Source organism: Fundulus heteroclitus, chromosome 9 (assembly GCF_011125445.2).
Source record: "Fundulus heteroclitus isolate FHET01 chromosome 9, MU-UCD_Fhet_4.1, whole genome shotgun sequence".
Lineage (NCBI taxonomy): Eukaryota > Metazoa > Chordata > Actinopteri > Cyprinodontiformes > Fundulidae > Fundulus > Fundulus heteroclitus.
The window spans coordinates 33049766-33068361 of NC_046369.1; the positions used below are offsets into that span (position 1 = coordinate 33049766).

Below are 18596 nucleotides of genomic sequence, written 5' to 3' on the forward strand. Positions count from 1 at the left end.
TACGTGGAATAATTAACAGAATCTGTCCTTCCGAATGAAGGGAATGAGCAACAGTATATTTTGTGTGAAGATTACATAAGTAATCTGGGGCCTGGTTGTTTAGTGCTCTATGTGTTAGTGTGAGAATTTTAAAGTGGATCCTGAACTCTACTGGTAGCCAGTGGAAAGAATATAAAATGGGGGTGATGTGCTCTCGCTTTCTGGGACGAGTCAAAGGTCTGGCACCAGCAATTTGTATGGTTTCCAACAACAAGTCGAAATTCTTACTGGGAAAGTCAGAACTTGCCTAAGTCAGAACTTTTTTTTTATTAACGATGCTTGTCATTTTATTCAGTCTCTATCTAATGTGTTAACCTGTTTACTAATGTATGACATTTGCATTGTCGTTTTTATGCTTGTACATTAATCCCTTTGTTACTGCAGCCCGTGCTTAAAAATAACTGCTGCTTCGCCTGACTAATTTTACTTGTATTATTGCTTCTTTACTGTTGCTGCTTTTATACTGCAATGGACGAACACAGCCCTAATATGTTGTTTCGACTCTTGTTTAGCTCATTGTTCATAATATTTTATGCTTCCTTTAGGGTGCCACCGTACAATAGACAAACAGGACTACAGATGAAAACTAGCCTTTGGCTAACTCTGTCATGTTACAGGTGTATTGTCATCGATGTGCACTGTCCTGGTAAATAAATAACATGCCTAACAGCTTGAGTCTTTTGCTGCCTTCTTCACCAAACTTTAATGTATCAGGTTGTCAAACTAATTTTAGTCTTAGAGATAGGTAAACTGAATAAATACAAAAAGCAGATGAGGATTATATGTATTAAAGGAAAATGCTATCCAAACCAGCCTGGCCCTGTGGGAAAATCACTCCCTTATTAAGTCAAGAATGAACTGTGTTTAATCATATTTTTAGATATCAGAGTTAAATTTGACCAGCTACATGCTGGCCTGTTAAAACATACCCATAGAACCAGGAAGTCCCTTAAATAGAACCTGTCAGACAACATAACATAGGCCAAAAGGTTTCAAACAGTGATGTATCCTCCCCTGATGAAAGGAGTAAGAACAGATGAGAAACAAAGTCACTGGCACCTATAGGTCTGGAAAAGGCACAGCTTTGGGACTCCAGGAAACCACAGCTTTGAGCCATTATCTTTACAGAGTTCCACCAGGGGAGTGGCTGACCAACAAAGGGCACTCCGAGGGCACCTTGAAAATTCATCCAGGGTGCCACAAAGACAAAAACAAATAACATCTGAAGCACTGCAGGTCTCACTTGTCTCAGTGCAGACCAGTGTTCATGTTTCAACAACAAGCAGAATTCTAAGGCAAAATTCCCTGCTGACCAAAAAGAACACAAGAGCCCGCCTCACAAGACCCCAAGAACATTAATGATTATCCCAAGACTTTCTGGAGAAGACTCTGTGGACCGAGGACAGCTGTGGCATGTTGTTGAAGGTGTTTTACGTTACATTTGGCATAAAACTAACACAGCATTTTGGTCCCTGGGTTATTCAACAAGACAACGATCCAAAGCCCAATAAGAAGTCCATTTCTCTACAGCTGAAAACGAAGAAAAAACAAACGTTTTGAAGCGTCCACTTGTCAAAGATCTAACCTAACTCTGAATGCTGATTGCATGTCCTTAAACAGGTCAGTCATGCTTAAATAGCTTCTGATATGGTTGAATTTGAAGAATTCTGCAAAGAAGATTGGATCAAATTCCTCTGCGGTGACGAAGAAGACTGTAAGTTTCAATAACACATGTTTGACTGTGTCTGGGTGTTTTCAGTATGAACTTAACACTTTTCAATGTTTACCCTAGTTTATAAAGTGTGTTGTTTATTCCTGTGTGTGTTATTCCTGTAATGCTGATGCCGACTCCTCCTCTATATATGATTACTATCCAAACTCATAATAGTACAAATGGTGGTTTCTAATATTGCTGTTCCAGTCATATGTTTCCTTTTGATAAGGATCTTGACTTGGTCTCTGCTATGCATTATGGGATTTTTGTATGCGCTGATTTCCTCCTCAGTGACTGTTTGGCTAAAATAAATAAGAAACACACTTCTTACTGACCTTCTTTATCTTGATGGGAAGAAAACCTAGCAAAAGAAGCAAACTGTAGAACAGATTACTAGATCAATGTGTGCTTCTGTGCTTTTTTGTTTCTCTTGTTGTGTCTCTGCTCTGTCTTCTGTAACCCCAGTCGGTCGAGGCAGATGACCGTTCATACTGAGCCCGGTTCTGCTGGAGGTTTTCTTAATGGGGAGTTTTTCTTCCCACTGTCGCTTCATGCTTGCTCAGTATGAGGGATTGCAGCAAAGCCATGGACAATGCAGACGACTCTCCCTGTGGCTCTACGGTTCCCCAGGAGTGAATGCTGCTTGTCGGGACTTTGAGGCAATCAACTGGTTTCCTTATATAGGACATTTTTGACCAATCTGTATAATCTGACCCAATCTGTATAATATGATTGAACTTGATTTTGTAAAGTGCCTTGAGATGACATGTTTCATGATTTGGCGCTATATAAATAAAATTGAATTGAATTGAATTGAAACATTATGTCTGCCTCATAACCAGCTCAGCTGGTTTTAAATATGTGAATGGTGCGATGCACCGCCTTGCCTGCAGGGGGCAGCACCACATTCTACGGAGCGTTAACCTTCCGTGGCGCTATCAGCCAAAGAGGAGCAGTCACGCTGTACGCTGTTGGTAGCGGCTGGCTAACATTGCTAAGTTCGGAGTGGATCATGTCTGCTTCAAAGCCGGTCGAGCCCCAGTCTGGGAGCGGGCTACCCCGCTGGCAGCTGGCACTGTTGGTCGGGACTCCCATCGTGCTCGGCGTGGGAGCGGTTTACCTCTGGAACCGCAGCAGGACGAAGCAGAGGAAAGGGACCGGGGAGCGGAAGACGCCAGAAGGCAGCGCCAGTCCTGTTCAGGGCCAAGACGGCGCGGCTCGAACCAACCCAGAGGAGGGGAACATGGTACTGAAAGCCCGGGGCGGCTCCGCGGTCTGTCCTAAAGTCTCCTCGCGCTGACACGGTTGATCCCGCGTGCCGCTCGCTCTCGGTCCTGCCGGCCCGCGTCACCGCGCCATTAGTCCGGTTCAAGGACACCCGGCGGTGGAGCCGCTGTCAGTCAGCGGCAGCTGCCTTCAGGAGGGCAAGGCCGACAGCCAGCGGCTCGGTGCGGCGGATTAACCTGCGCTAACTAGCTGTCTGCGGGGCCAACCTGAGCGCAGCGAGGTTAAACGCTCTGGGTGACTAGTTGCGTTAAAGCTGTCTCGTGTAAAGCGTCAATTGGTGAAAACGGAGGCCTCCAAAATACTAAAGGCTTCCAATGAGCAACATTTATCTCATGGTAAATCTTAGCTGGTCAACGTTGCATAAGTTGCAGGCTAGCGGGCTAGCGCCGGGGTCAGACAGTCAAGGTGGGCGGGGATGGCTGAAGGGGAGCTTTGCTGTGCAGGTGAATTAAACGAGCAGCCCGTGTTTCCCGTCCCGCAGCGCGGGGAGCCCACTGGACTCCTTCAGCATCCAGAAGGGCTGCAGGGAAATCCTGATCCACTGCAGGCAACATGTGAACGGAGAGCAGGCTGGTGTGTAAGCCCACCTGTTGTTCAGCGCACATTAGAGAAGAGACTGGAGGAAATGAGCATTTAGTTACAACGTGTAAACAACGCAAAAGGTTATTGCAGTGGGGCCCTTCAGCATTATTTATTATCCTTACTAGTAGTTGTAATATTTCCCCCCGTGTCGGTCACGTAATGCCTATCCCTGCATTGGCCATGTCTCCTGTTTTTGAGGAAGAAACCCAGTTCTGGGGATAAAACCCAGTCTAACGCACCCACTGCTGAGACTGCTTCATTAATTTAGCTTTTTTTATGCCACACAAAAGGCAATCACTCGTGCTTGTGTGCAAACAACAACAAGCAAGCCTAGACGTGGGCCACCCTAAATCAGAAATAAGGAAGAGGAACAACAACAGAGCATTATCAATTACTTGCTGTAGAGAGAAAAGCCCTTAAATCTTCGTTGATTTACACTCAGTCTTCATAAACCTCAGTCTATCCACTTAAATGACGGAAATCATGTCCACTTCCTATATTTGTAATACAAGTCCACACACACACACACACACACACACACATATATATATATATATATATATATATATATATATATATATATATATATATAGATATATATATATATAGATATATATATAGATATAGATATATAAAGCTGCTTTAAATAGAATCTGTTGCCGTCTGCCATCAATAGAACCTGTACCTGAATGTCAACGAGCTTCTGTCCCACAATGCATCTGGTGTGTCCATATCCACATTTTAACAAACCGTTGTGTGTGTGTGTTTTTTTTAAGAACACAGAGGAAACTTAAGTAGATTTTATTAATAAAAAAAGTAGAATCTAAATTTCAAAGTGCTGTAGATTGTCCTTACGGCTCTTATTAGAAAGGTTGTATCTCAGCTCGTTCGATGTTTTTGAAACTTCGGGACAAAATTAACACCAGAGTGTTCCATTCAGATAAACGGCCTCATAATATGATTATTATTGTTATTATGGCATACCTGTGGAGTGTGAGCGGGCTGTCGGGTCCAAGTTTAAGAAAGCTGAGGTGATTTCAGCAGGTTAAAGGCAGAGGACTGCTCTCCCGTGTGTGAAGAGAAGACAGAGAAAAATGTCTTCAGAAAGCGGTGGACAGCAGCAAAAGTCTAACGGTCGGCGCTCCTGCAGCGATGCGTCGGAGATGTGGCGCTGGCCAGACAATCAACAAAGCTGGGAGTTTTTTATTAGCATAGCCACTAGTCGGTGAATAAGGTTTTAATGGTTATGTCAGCCAGGTGGGATAAACGCACATTATTAGCAGGAGCCTGACCATGATGGTAATCATTAAAACTAGACGTTAGTGTTTCTTCTGCTTCCCGCTGAACTAAAGAAGCTCTTTTCTCACGTTCAATAAATGCGAGCAAAGCGCTCCTCTAAGAGTCGTGGCATTTTTTTTGTTTTTTTTTCCGTTCTACCTTTCAAACTGCGGTGTGAAGCTGATTAATATCGGCTGGTTTAAACACAGGCTTTGAGATTTGTGTAACATTTGTAATCATTGTCATTTTTTTATCATGCAAATGGAGGCAGATAATCTTCAAGAATCAAAATGGTGCGTTTACGGTTTGAAACGTGATTTAATGCGACCCTTGCAGGCTGCCCGGTTGCACAGAAGCGTTTTCATGAAGCAGCCTGATTGATAAAAGCTGGATTTTATTTGAAGTGCAGTCACACCTCCCTTTCTTGACACTTTTCTAAAATACCAGAACACGCCATGATCAAATTTGAAGTCCAGGTCACCCATTCCTATTATAGCTTCTCTCTAATGCTTTGAAAACACTATGAAACATAAAAAAATATCTCAGCAAAGATGAATATAAGAATCTTGTTTATTTATGAGAATATTTTGTTTTCTTAGGAGGAAAAAAACTCGACACGCATTATTACCATGTACGTGTAGTTTGTATTCATTTAGGGGAAACAAGGCGTCATTAAATCTTCCTTAAATTTCAGCCTTTGAGCTAAAGCCCAAGGTTTGTACCAGCAAATCAGTTCGTTGTATGAATAATCTGTTGCTCACATTAAATACTTAATGCGTGAAAATGATCATCTTCCCTTAGCTTTCCTGTTCCCTCAGATGAAAAGATCCTGATCTTGACTTTCACTTAAATCGGCTGTCCATTGTCTCAGATTATTCCCTTTTTCTTCAGTCTGGGGGTCTGTAGCTTAACCTTAAGGTATCTTATTTTTTTTTGTCACATGCAGTGAGAACGATGCATTGTGGGCCGGGCGTAAAGCATCAAGCCCCTCTGATTGATCTGTAATCAAAATTCCCGCATCACTGTCGCCTCACATCAGACTTTAGTCCCTGAAGTTTCTCATTAACCTCTGACTAATTTATTTTGTTGGTCTCTCATTTAGAGCCCTTTGGACCGCGCCCAGGCTGCAAAGAATAAAGGCAACAAGTACTTTAAGGCCGGCAAGTACGACAAGGCCATCCAGTGCTACACCGAGGCCATCGCTCTGTGCCCCAAAGAGCAGAAGACCGACCTGTCAACGTTTTACCAGAACAGAGCCGCAGCGTACGAGCAGCAGGTCAGCGCCGTCGCCAGCGTGTCGTGTGGTTGTATTTGGCGAGTCTGATCCAGTGTGTGGATCAACCACATGGAGGGAAAACGAACAGCTAAAGTAGACGCAGTCTAATCCAGAAGCCATGTTTAATTTCCAGAAAGGGGATTGTTTGAATGACGGGGAATGGTTCTTAAAATGTTTTTTAGCGTGTGTGAAAAGGCTCGTCTGAAAACAAAATCTACATGTTGGTGGAAAGTCTGCTGTAGAATATTGTGGGAGTCTTTTTTTCTTCTACTTTTCCATTGTTTTGTTGGTTTTATGCTAGTCAACGCGACTCTCTGCATAACGAGGTTTACCTGTCGTTTCAGCTGAAGTGGACAGAAGTGGTCCAGGATTGCTCTCAGGCGGTGGAAATGAACCCGCGCTACATCAAGGCTTTGTTCAGGCGGGCTAAGGCTCTGGAAAAACTGGACAACAAGAAGGAGTGCCTAGAAGGTGAGACTTCCTGGCTCTTTGACTAGATGTCCGTTAGCATTGTTCTGCAAAGCTTCGACTCTCGCCGACCGGGGTCCGTTGTTTTGTTTGTGCGCAGATGTCACAGCGGTGTGTATTCTGGAGGCCTTCCAGAACCAGCAGAGCATGCTGCTTGCTGACAAGGTGTTGAAACAGCTGGGGAAAGAGAAGGCCAAAGAAAAATACAAGGTATTGGATTCATTTGAAACATGTGTGCAAGGCAGAGTTTTTAAATGTTGTTAGTAAACTCTAGGGTCGGGTATCATCTAAGATGAGCCGATACAATACGATTCTTGATAGATGGTTGACGATTCAATACGATTCTCAATACAGCTCAGCTTGATTTGATTTGACTCCAATATCGAGATTTATTACTTTCAAATTAATGCTCAGTCATTCAATCAACAAAACCAGCCAAATATTATATTTATGTTGAATTTATTGAACACTGATATATTAACAGGAACATAAAGTGCATTTGGTTCAATGCATTTAACCAAAAATGTGCCCAAACGTCTGATTTTAGATTCCTAGCTGTGAACAGTAATGGCGCTCTGTTATTACGCCCCCTAGGGGTTGAGAGGTATATCGATATTGAAAGCTAGAATATCGATTTTAAATCATTTTTAAAAACATCGATGTTAATCTTTATCGATTTGCATGCACAGCGCTAGTATACTCTAGGGGTCTCCAGCTAAAGCCCTGGGCTGTTCTGCAATGTTTGGTCGTATCCCTGTTCAGCACGCCTCTGCCAAACAACCGGCTCATCACCAGGCCTTATGCAGACCTTATGACTAGCCTTGGAGCTAATTCAGCCCTTTGTACAGACGTGTGTTGTTGCAGGGATGGATGTGAAAGCTACGGGACAGTGGCTCTGAAGGACGGGGGATTGAGACCCCTGGTGTACCGTCTTCCAGCGGCCAGTTCTGAAAAAAAATCTTTTTTCCTGTGCACAGCTTGTAAAACTACTACAGGCTGCAGTAATCTTTTTGCCCATTGCACTTTCTCTAACTAATGAGGTTGTATCGCTGTATGGAGGCTCTGTGTGTGTCATGAAACTTGCTCTGCCTGCAGGTCAGGCGAACAAATGGCACACGTGCAGAAAGAAGCTGAAACCTGAGTCCCTAAGTTTCATGATGTTTAGAGCAAAACTCTAAGTTTATGATGCTGGAGAACTACTTTGAGTTCTGGTTGCTCACAAGTAACTGGAACCCCAGTGAAAAATGTTAGAAAAAAACCCAAGTCGTAACTTTAGCAAACTGCTCAGTTTGATCATCTGAAAAAATGCTGAACTAGCAAAACACGGCCGCATTACGGGAGAAGCAAGACAAACTCTAAACTACGTGGACAAGAAATGGAAAGGTGTGAATAAAATGAAATGGATCAGCCCAAGTCAAGCCAGTACTATAGCAAGCCTACAGGAACTGGAGCAATACAAGCAACGCGCTGCAGGTGGATTGCTTTTTTAAAATATGTGGACGTACATCATTAATACAATTTTTTTTTTTTATACGTTATGAACAATAATGCGCTGCTTTTCTGTATTCCTGATGAGGTCAGCCTTGACTTCATACAGGGTGATGGTGGTCACGTTGAAGGACATTTTGGGAACATAGGTTTTAGTTATTTAGATTCAACAGCCTACAAAGCCTGTAATTATCATAATAATATTGACCCTGAAATGCATTTACTCACAGAGCATAACCTCAATGTTTAGTATTACTCAGAGGATCGGTTTAAAAAGCTACTTTGGATGGTTTTTCACTTGTTCATTTTAATAGGAGTCTGAAAACCAACTTTGACAAAATCCAGAAATGCTTATAATCTTTAACGTTTGCTTTTCAAGTCATTATAGTAACAGAAATGTGGCTAACTGGGGAAATCAGTGATCAATTTAAGTTGGGATATGATTTCTTTAATGCCTTATTTATAAAGTTATTGATAGTTTAATTATAGATGGTGTAATGGAGAGCTTGACTATTCAGATACAAACTGACAAAGATAATAGTATATTTCTAAGTTGTATTTATAGAACACCGGGATCACACATTGTGTTTATAAATTGTATGTCTAAAGTACTGGGAAAATTAAATAATAAAAAATATCAGGTTTTGTATGTGGAGATTTCAATATTGATTTACTAAGATAGGACACATAAATTAACTAATTATTTTATAAATAAAACCAGGCATTGTGGCTCAATGCCTGGTTTTCGTCCTGGCCGTGGAACACTGGACCAGCTCTATACCCTGAGCAGGATCCTGAAAGGGGCATGGGAGTTTGCCCAACCAGTCTACATGTGCTTTGTGGATCTGGAGAAGGCATTCGACCGTGTCCCCCGAGGGATCCTGTGGGGGGTACTCCGGGAGTATGGAGTACCGGGCCCTTTAATAAGGGCTGTCAGGTCTCTGTACGACCGGTGTCAGAGTCTGGTCCGCATTGCCAGCAGTAAGTCGGACTCGTTTCCGGTGAGAGTTGGACTCCGCCAAGGTTGCCCTTTGTCACCGATTCTGTTCATAACTTTTATGGACAGAATTTCTAGGCGCAGCCAAGGTGTTGAGGGGATCCGTTTTGGTGGCCTTAGGATTGCGTCTCTGCTATTCGCGGATGACGTGGTCCTATTGGCTTCATCAGGGCGTGACCTACAGCTCTCACTGGAGCGGTTCGCAGCCGAGTGCGAAGCGGCCGGGATGAAAATCAGTGCCTCCAAATCCGAGACCATGGTCTTGAACCAGAAAAGGGTAGAGTGCCTTCTCCGGGTTGGGGAGGATGTGCTGCCCCTAGTGGAGGAGTTCAAGTATCTTGGGGTCTTGTTCACGAATGAGGGGAAGATGGAGCGGGAGATCGACAGGCGGATTGGTGCGGCGTCTGCTGTGAAGCGGGCGCTGTACCGATCCGTTGTGGTGAAGAGAGAGCTGAGCCAAAAGGCGAAGCTCTCGATTTACCGGTCGATCTACGTTCCTACCCTCATCGATGGTCACGAGCTTTGGGTCGTGACCGAAAGAACGAGATCCCGGATACAAGCGGCTGAAATGAGTTTTCTCCGTAGTGTGTCTGGGTTCTCCCTTAGAGATAGGGTGAGGAGCTCAGTCATCCGGGGAGGACTCAGAGTAGAGCCGCTGCTCCTCCACGTCGAGAGGAGCCAGTTGAGGTGGCTCGGGCATCTGGTCAGGATGCCTCCTGGACGCCTCCCTGGTGAGGTGTTCCGGGCACGTCCCACCGGGAGGAGGCCCAGGGGAAGACCCAGGACACGCTGGAGGGACTATGTCTCCCGGCTGGCCTGGGACCGCCTTGGGATTCCCCCAGAGGAGCTGGCCCAAGTGGCTGGGGAGAGGGACGTCTGGGCCTCCCCACTGAAGCTGCTGCCCCCGCGACCCGACCCCGGATAAGCGGAAGAAAACGGACGGACGGATTTTATAAATGAAATGTTTACCTGTGTAAGACCTGTAATTAATGAACCATGTAGAATAACTCAAAGTGCTATTCTTATAGATAGTATTTTCACTAACATTCATAAAATAAAATAAAACAGCAAATGGCTTCCTGCTAAGTGATATTATTCACTATTTTCCAATGTTTGTGAATATCTCAAGTATGAAGAAGGACAGAGGTTTTCCAAAGTCTACATGCAAACCAGTGAGGCTCAGGACACGTGGAAAAAGTTGAAGCATTCAAATGTAAACTATTAAAGTGTGACTGGGAGGGGGGGGGGGGTGTATGTGGAAGATCCAAATGAGGCCTTTGATTTATTCTTGTCCAAGTGGCTGAAACTCGACAACAAACCTGTCCAGTAAAAATAGATGTCAGCAGAGAGAAGCCATGGATGACAAAAGGCCTGCAAAATAGAAGATTATACTTTAACTGAAGTATTTTAAAAAACAGAACTAGTGAAAATTAAAAATCACAAGGTTTACAACAATAAATTAAGCTCTATTTTAAGAACACAAAAGAAAAACATTAAAATCAAGTTTTTGAGGACAGTAAAAATAACAGACTTGGAAGGTAATAAATCAGATTTTAACAAATAGATTTGTTAAACTGATATTCAAAGTTATTTTATAAATACAAAATTTGAAAAACTAGAGTCAATAGTTAAAGAATTTAATTTGTATTTTGTAGACATTGGACCACGATTAGCAAGCAAAATTACTCGAATAAAAAAAGATAAAAATAACTTTGAATAAGATGTAAACATAACTATATATTTTCTTTAATATTAAAGGTGTCTTGCGAAGTGCTGCAAATTTTAGAGTTTTAAACTCAAACTTAGAAGCGTAATCTTTAGAAACACGAGGCTGATCTCCAGGAAGTGCAGCTAGTGTTAAAAAAATCAGAGGCTGCAGCATCCAGAATGTCGTTGGTTAATGTCGATCATGATTCCACTGCAGACCCTTTACAGCTACTGAGTTTATACCATAGGAATAGCATTGATCTTAATTATTAAACTGGGCCGCTAGTTGGTAAATGCCTGGTTTTATGACTCAGGTCCATATAGAGTACACATTAGGTTTTAAAATATATATTTCTAAGGTGATATTTTGTTTTATCTCTCTGCAGAATCGAGAGCCGATGATGCCTTCCCCTCAGTTCATTAAGTCGTACTTTAGCTCGTTCACGGATGACATCATCTCCCAGCCGCAGCAGAAGGGGGAGAAGAAAGATGAAGACAAGGACAAGGAGGGGGAAGCAGCAGAAATCACCGAGAGGTCTGAACATTCATACAACCTGCTTTTTATTTATTTAGTAACCAACCTTAGAGAAGGGCATGCTGACATGTTCCATAGAAATAATTGATTGGCATGGTTTAAAAAACAAATTTAATCAAACCAATGATTAAAACGTTAAATAAACTGAGATTTTCAAACTTAAATTCTTAAAATACATCTTATTTGTTGCTTTTTCCTTTAATTTTTTCTTTTTTTAAATATGCAAATGTCATTTGTTTTTTTCATAGTCTGCTTTCAAAAGTGACTTATTGTATCTTTAAGTATTTAAAATACAAAGCTCTTGTTATTTTTTTCATTGCAAGCTCCTTCATCTTAGACAAGAGCATCTTTCTAACCACATTCAGTTTGAAAAACTGGGTTTTTTACCATTGGTTTAAAAAAAAAAAACACATCACATGCCGGGGTCAAAAAAAACAACCATTTAATTTGACAAACAATTTTTTGTAAGCAAGTTAAATGTGTTATTAGTCTCCAAATTATAGTGACGAGGTTCTTTACATAATGTTTGAACGACCGCGTTTGACTGGTAAGTTTCAGACATCCTCCGTAAAACTTTTGCTTTATTTCGATTGTGTTTGTCCTCCATTTTTCAGCTCTGGCTACTTGAAGGCGAAGCAGTACATGGATGAGGAGAACTACGACAAAATCATCAGCGAATGCACCAAGGAGATCGAGTCAGGAGGCCGATACGCTGCGGAGGCGCTGCTGCTGCGAGCCACCTTCTACCTGCTGATAGGAAATGCTACTGCTGCCCAGCCTGACCTGGACCAGGTCATCAACATGCAGGAGGCTAATGTGAAGGTACACACTTTTCATCAGCAATACCTTGTAGATTGGCGTATGTTGGTAAAACCAGTGGTTAGAACAGACGGCAAAAACATGAAGGCGTTAAAGCCTCGTTGCAAATTAATCGATAATCGTATAGTGTAACAGGGTTTATATTTCACTCTGTCATGAGCATGTGCTCGAGGATTTCATTCTCCCAAAAGAAGAATAGAGCTTGTTTGTCCTATGGACGACTGACAGTTGGTCTTTCTACCCTTTTAATCCACCGTACAGCTACGAGCAAACGCTTTGATCAAGCGTGGCAGCATGTACATGCAGCAGCAGCAGCCTATGCTCTCTACGCAAGATTTCAACATGGCCGCCGAGATTGACACCCGCAACCCGGACGTATATCACCACCGGGGCCAGGTAGGAAGGAGGGCGGAGGATGTGCTTTCTGTTGGTTCATTTATCATCCGTCACGCTTACTGTTGTTTTTATCTATTTTTTTTTTCCTATTTTGTGCTTTTAGCCTACGCTAGCCATTCCAATTTCCACATCGTAGTCACTTTAAATGTAATAATCTAGTAAAGGAACTTTATCCTCACCTAAAACTCATCTGTATTGAGAAAATCTGTGAAATGACATTAGCAATGAAGAAAATGGACCAGCGCAGTAGTCTGCTGAGAAAAATGCAAGATTACACAGATTACATCCATTTCCTGGATGTTTTTTAGGTTTTCAGAATAAAGGGATTGAGAAATGTATGTCTGCCACACTTTTTAGATATTTATCAATAAAAGTTTGTAAATCCAGTATTTTCTTCCTTTAACTTTGTGTTGGTCTGTCACATAAAATTCTGCTAAATGGTGGCAATGTGAAAAATGTGAAAGTTTACCTTCTTTTCATAAATCCATACTTCTCAGTTTATTGGTGTGGAAATAACATTTGGTTAGAGCTTATTGTCATTTATGTAGGAGATCAAGTGCTCCTGGTTGCATATCCTAATAATAAAAAAATGAAATCAAGATGCTGGGACACGTTTAGGGCAGAAGACACTGGCTACGTTGTCTAATGCCACTGTGGGTTTCATAATCATTCCCAGTAAACTCCCTCTTACTTTTTTCTTTGAGCACTAAATAAACTGACGCTGATTCCAGCAACAAGGAGCCTTTGAGTTAAAGCTTAAAACATAGTAAAAGATTATTATAGGGATCAGAAGTCAGTCTTCAGTGTATCAAAGCCGACAGCTTCCCTCCCCGCTGCTTTGCATGAAGCCTCTATCTGCAAAGGCTGTGAGGGATAATGATGCAAGATGAGGACGATGGCGGTTCTCTGAAAAGATCTGTGTGTCTCCTCTCAGCTGAAGATCCTGCTGGACCAGGTGGACGAAGCAGTGGGAGACTTCGATGAGTGCATCCGCCTCAGGCCTGACTCGGCACTGGCACAGGCACAGAAGTGCTTTGCACTTGTGAGTAATCGTATAAAATGAACCGAGGCTCTTCTTTGCCTGACGCCGTTTCATTGTTTAAATTAAGATTTTGGATTTTAATTTCATGCCTGATGTAAACAAGCGTGTGCAATATATTTTAAGACAATATTTTGAGTTCTTCTTTTTTGTCCTTCAGTACAGACAAGCTTATACTGGAAACCACCCGTCGCAGGTACAGACGGCCATGGATGGCTTTGAGGACGTAATCCGAAGGTTTCCAAAATGTGCTGAAGGCTATGCTCTTTATGCTCAGGTATGGTTCCTGTGCTGAGAGTTCATTTCTAAAAAGAGCTGCCTTGGTTTGGAGGTTATGGGGCCTCATTTATAAGGCTTGCCTACACACAAAACGGGGCCTGAAACCTGCGTAACATTCCTCACAAAGGTTGTGATCTTTTTTTAAAAAAAAAAACGTATAGATCGGTGGATTGATTTCACACGAGGACACCAGTTATATAAATGAAGTTAATTAAGGTAAAGGCTGGATTATGATATAGAGAATCGTTATTAAAGACAATTGCAAAAGAACACAGCTACCCTCGTCACTGCCTTTTCCTTTGTTTTGATTATTTGGGGGCTTTGATTTTGTTGTTTTTCTGCTATTGGACATTTGGTGGATGAATATTAGTTTTGTAATAAGATGATCATCAAGAGGATCTTTCCATTGTCACTTATTTCTAAAATATGTAGTCGTCCACTAACATGTAACTGCAGCATCAAGCCCGCCTGCATCTGTGGCTACAGAAAGATTAGCAGAAGCCTCAGCGGGATGAAGTGGCTTAGAACACGGAGAACCTGAAAGGAAGACAAATCAAATCAAAAATCAAATCTTTAAACCACAATCAGCCCTTGCTGACCAGCACGTTTCATTCAAACTAGAGCTTGCTTGTAGTCTAGCAGAACCGATTAAATGCTATTGACTGTGAAGCTACTGAGGGACAGTGATTTCTTGTCGTCCTCAGGCTTTAACCGACCAGCAGCAGTTTGGAAAAGCGGATCAAATGTACGACAAGTGCATCGAACTGGAGCCAGACAACGCTACTACATATGTTCACAAAGGGTGGGCCTGATTCCCTCATTATTTGCCACATTGATCATTTATTTTTGAGATTCTTTGACTAATTGTTGAATATATATTCAGTTTGTTGCAGCTTCAGTGGAAGCAAGACCTTGACTTGGGTCTGGAGCTCATAAGTAAGGCAATTGAGATTGACAACAAATGTGACTTTGCCTATGAAACTATGGGAACCATTGAAGTTCAAAGGTGAGTTAAAAAACAAGCCATCAAAGTGATTTATGTTTCCAAGAGCTTACAGTAAGTCTTCTTTTTTTTTTTCCCAGGGGCAACCTGGACAAAGCGATAGACATGTTCAACAAGGCCATTAACCTCGCCAAGTCCGAGATGGAGATGTCCCATTTGTACTCGCTATGCGACGCGGCGTACGCCCAGACGGAAGTGGCTCGCAAGTACGGCCTCAAGCCCCCCACGCTGTAACGTCCCAGCCGAGCCGTCAACACCCAACTGTGTTACCGTTTGAAATAAATGTGATTTGTAAAGAAATACTGCATATTATCATGGAAAAGAATACCCTGAACATGTCGTATGGTGTTAGAACGGCAACAGGAGGATCTCTATTCACGAGCCCGGTCTCTGGTTGTCTCTGTGTCCGGATGCGGTTTGACCAACGCTGCTCCTTGCCGTCACCTGTTTCAGCCCAAGCAAAATTGTGAAATCGTTTCGGTACTCAAAATAAAGGGTGGAGGGAAAACGTATATGAATGTCCATGTATGTCTGTTCAAAGTAATTCACAGAAGAGCACAGACGTGTGCCGTTTGTTGATCCGATCACTGACTTTTTGGCTTTTTGTAACCTTTAAATACTTTGGAGAGTTCTGAGGTTGTGATGCAGTGTTCACGTGGCACTTCATGCTGATCTGAAGGGGTTTTCTCAGCTGCTTCCATTTTGTAACATAGATCTTCAGTTGTGAATGCAAGATGATAACTGTAGCCTGTTGTGAAATGTCTATTTGCAATGCTGGAATGGATCCCATGGATACTGGCCCCAAAAGAGGCCTGTTTAATCTTTTTTTTTTTTTTTTTTTGTAACTATGGGTTTGCCTGTTTTTGTTCTGTTTTTTTTAATATCAAAACTTTGTGCAGCATGCTCACTTTGTAAATGTAAATGCAATGCTCAAGCTGTCTTGAACACTAGAAAACTCTTAATGTATACGTGACTTGGACAAAGCCGCTTTTATCAGACAGACTTAGCCATATGTGTTTTTTTTATTTTTAAATATCCTCCAGTCTCTGCAGATATCACATGGAATAAGTTGGAGGGGATTTTCTAGCTCATGAGTGAATCGAGATTAATCTTTTTTTTTTTATCGTGGTCGTTTTTCATTTATGTTTGATTCCAGCATTTGTCCAAGTTCTTAAGACCTTTGCTATTTTTCTCCCCTCATTTTCTAAAAGGATCTTCACATTGCTGACCTTATGGGTCCCGGCCCAGGCGGTCTCTTCAGACCTGTTTTCTCATCGAATAGCTTCCCTATGTGTTTTTTTATTATTTAAGTACCCAACTGTATTTAATTTGGCATGCACAGAGTTTTTCTTTTCAGTTTTTACAGAACTAAAAGACCCCTCCAGCTCTGAGACCCGATCCCTCCCGAAGCAGCAGTGGCAGATTTTTACACATCGGGTAAATCAGAGAATCTGAACGCAGAGGGACTGCTCAAAGTTAACAGGATTTAACCCCAAGAGAAAAAAAACAGATGTAACCCAAGTTATGACTGATTTAAAAAAAAAAAAAAACTGTTTAATGTTCATGGTGACCAAAGTGGAAATAATGAAAATCCTAATAAAGTTCTGATTCTTTGAATGAATTTGACCTCGTGAGTGTCATTGTCCCGTTGCACTGACTCCAGTCATGAGGATCCTCCTGAAACACGTCGATGCCTTCCCTGTCGGCCTGGACAGTCTGCAGTTCACCTACAGGGACAATCGTTCTACAGAGGACGCTGTCTCATTAGCACTTCACACGGCCCTGACTCATCTGCAGCATCCCAACACCTTTAGGATGCTCTTCATGGACTTCAGCTCAGCATTCAACATCTTGCTCCCAGGCGTGCTGGCCCTGAAGCTCCACAACATGGGATTATCCACACCTCTCTGCTCTTGGATCAGTGACTAATTCACCAACAGGCCTCAGGTGGTGAGGATAGCGAACGCACATCTGATCCCCAACACAGGAACGCTGCAGGGCTGTGTCAACAGCCTTTTTTCTCAGGAAACTAAAACAGACTGAACTTTCCACTAAACTGCTAAAAAAAAAAAAATGCATAGAGCTACCAAAGAAAGCATTTTGTGTCTCAACGTAACTGTGGTATGAGAGCTGCACCGTGCAGGAGAGGAGAGATTTAGTCCGGGTGCTGAGGTCAGCACAGGAGCATGTAGGACTCAGTCTATGCAGCACAAGTCCAGAAAAGGGCCAGACTCATGGGCACAGATCCCATCCAGGCAGTGCCCTGTTGTCCCACTTCCATCAGGGAAAAGATTCAGGAACATTAAATGAAAAACTAACACTTAAAAACAGCTTCTTTCCCAAAGCTGTGAGGGCCATCAAAATCAATAAACCCGGTTCATAGTCTGTTACATGTGACAAACACTACTGCTAACACAGGTTTCTGATCTCATAAAAATCACTAGCTAATGAGTATTCACACACACCTACATCCCTCAGGGTCTGTCTGTTTAGACATCCATGCAAATTAAGCAATTCTGCAACTAAAGTTATTGCACAGTATTATAGACTGCCATCTTCCTGACATGAAAATAAGTGAATTAGCTAGCTGATGAGGACTATATGCACACTTAAGCCCTCCGGGGAGTCTCATTATTATTATGTCATTAACATGTCATCATGGTAGCTTATAATGACAAAGCTTTGATTCTATTAACAGAAATATATATTGTGTTCACAACATTTTCCAATATAAGACTTCTCCATGTCAGAGAAAGGTTTGCTCTAAAACATACAGGACAGTGGATCCTGAGGAAAAGATCATTTGAGCAGTTGGGTGGGTTACATCTCTAAAGTAAGCTGTAAACAATATACCTGGGTAAAATCCAACCAGCAGTTCTACCAAAAAGAACAAATAATAGTTCTTAATTTGATTTAACCCAAAATAAATGTGCATGCGTTTAAAATGTACTAATTTTTACTCTGAGCAAAGGAACCCCTCCCCTCTTTACCGTTACACTGAGATCAGAATCAAGCTCAGATTGACGGGCAGATCTCTCCCTACATACATATTAAGTTTGATCAACGGGACATTTCCAATAAACAGGTCAACAAATGCAGTCCAATAATCTCCATTTATTAAAAACGGAAATGCTTAGAAAATAATAGCGGTACAGTAAGGTGCAAAGTAATTATACTCGTTTCATTTAGATATAGTGGTCGCCGTCCTGTCAATGGTGTTACAGAAGGATGGAAAGACTCCCAGTCCAGGACGTTCCAGTCCGCCAGAATACTGAAAAGTTACGACACAATAAATGGGCGATACAAGATCGGACAGGACAAAAGACAAACAAGACAGTTTGATTCGAGCTGAGCTCTTTTGTCATCTCTCAAGAGAGTCTTTAGTTTTTAGTAGGATGATTACAAATGAATACAATTTAGAGTGGTCTAGAAACAGAAGTTGCCACTCAAAGGGCTACCCATGCTGCGTTCACAGGTCACCTTAAAGCAAATGCATAAGTAAGCTGGAGCAATTATGGGAAGAGAGAGTTTAATGAGAACATAAACCGCATGTAACTGGGTAACGCTGCCACTGCTGGTGCCCAAAATGACATAACAGCGATGAGGCAACAGGAGCCGGCAGCTTTGACCAATCCGACCAAAAATGCAAACTGATCCGAGGACACAGCTAGTCAGTCAATAATTTATTC

At 42.2% G+C, this 18596-nt stretch overlaps 2 protein-coding genes across 3 annotated transcripts in view; one reads left to right on the forward strand and one right to left on the reverse strand.

Moving 5' to 3' along the window:
* The window catches only part of lnp1 (leukemia NUP98 fusion partner 1), a 24040-nt gene extending 21320 nt beyond the window's left edge, over positions 1-2720 (reverse strand). The window contains exon 1 of one of the 2 annotated variants that reach the window (XM_036141529.1): positions 2641-2720. In XM_036141529.1, coding sequence (XP_035997422.1) covers positions 2641-2661 — 21 coding nt within the window. In that variant the 5' untranslated portion in view covers positions 2662-2720. The remainder of the gene's footprint in view (positions 1-2640) is intronic. The other variant, XM_012861095.3, reaches the window with a different exon arrangement.
* On the forward strand, positions 2688-16524 carry tomm70a (translocase of outer mitochondrial membrane 70 homolog A (S. cerevisiae)). Its single transcript, XM_012861233.3, has 12 exons — positions 2688-2999; positions 6003-6176; positions 6521-6647; positions 6745-6854; positions 11223-11371; positions 11986-12193; positions 12452-12586; positions 13521-13628; positions 13786-13902; positions 14609-14706; positions 14788-14910; positions 14988-16524. Exons 1-12 carry the CDS (start codon positions 2766-2768, stop codon positions 15139-15141), a joined length of 1737 nt encoding a protein of 578 aa, XP_012716687.2. The 5' UTR covers positions 2688-2765; the 3' UTR covers positions 15142-16524.
* Positions 16525-18596: the final 2072 nt, after the last annotated feature.

Coding starts and splice junctions, on each gene's coding strand:
- tomm70a (XM_012861233.3), top strand. CDS start 2,766: ATGTCTGCTTCAAAGCCGGTCGAGCCCCAGTCTGGGAGCGGGCTACCC. Junction 3,000..6,002: donor ACCCAGAGGAGGGGAACATG/GTACTGAAAGCC, acceptor TCTCTCATTTAG/AGCCCTTTGGACCGCGCCCA. Junction 6,177..6,520: donor CCGCAGCGTACGAGCAGCAG/GTCAGCGCCGTC, acceptor CTGTCGTTTCAG/CTGAAGTGGACAGAAGTGGT.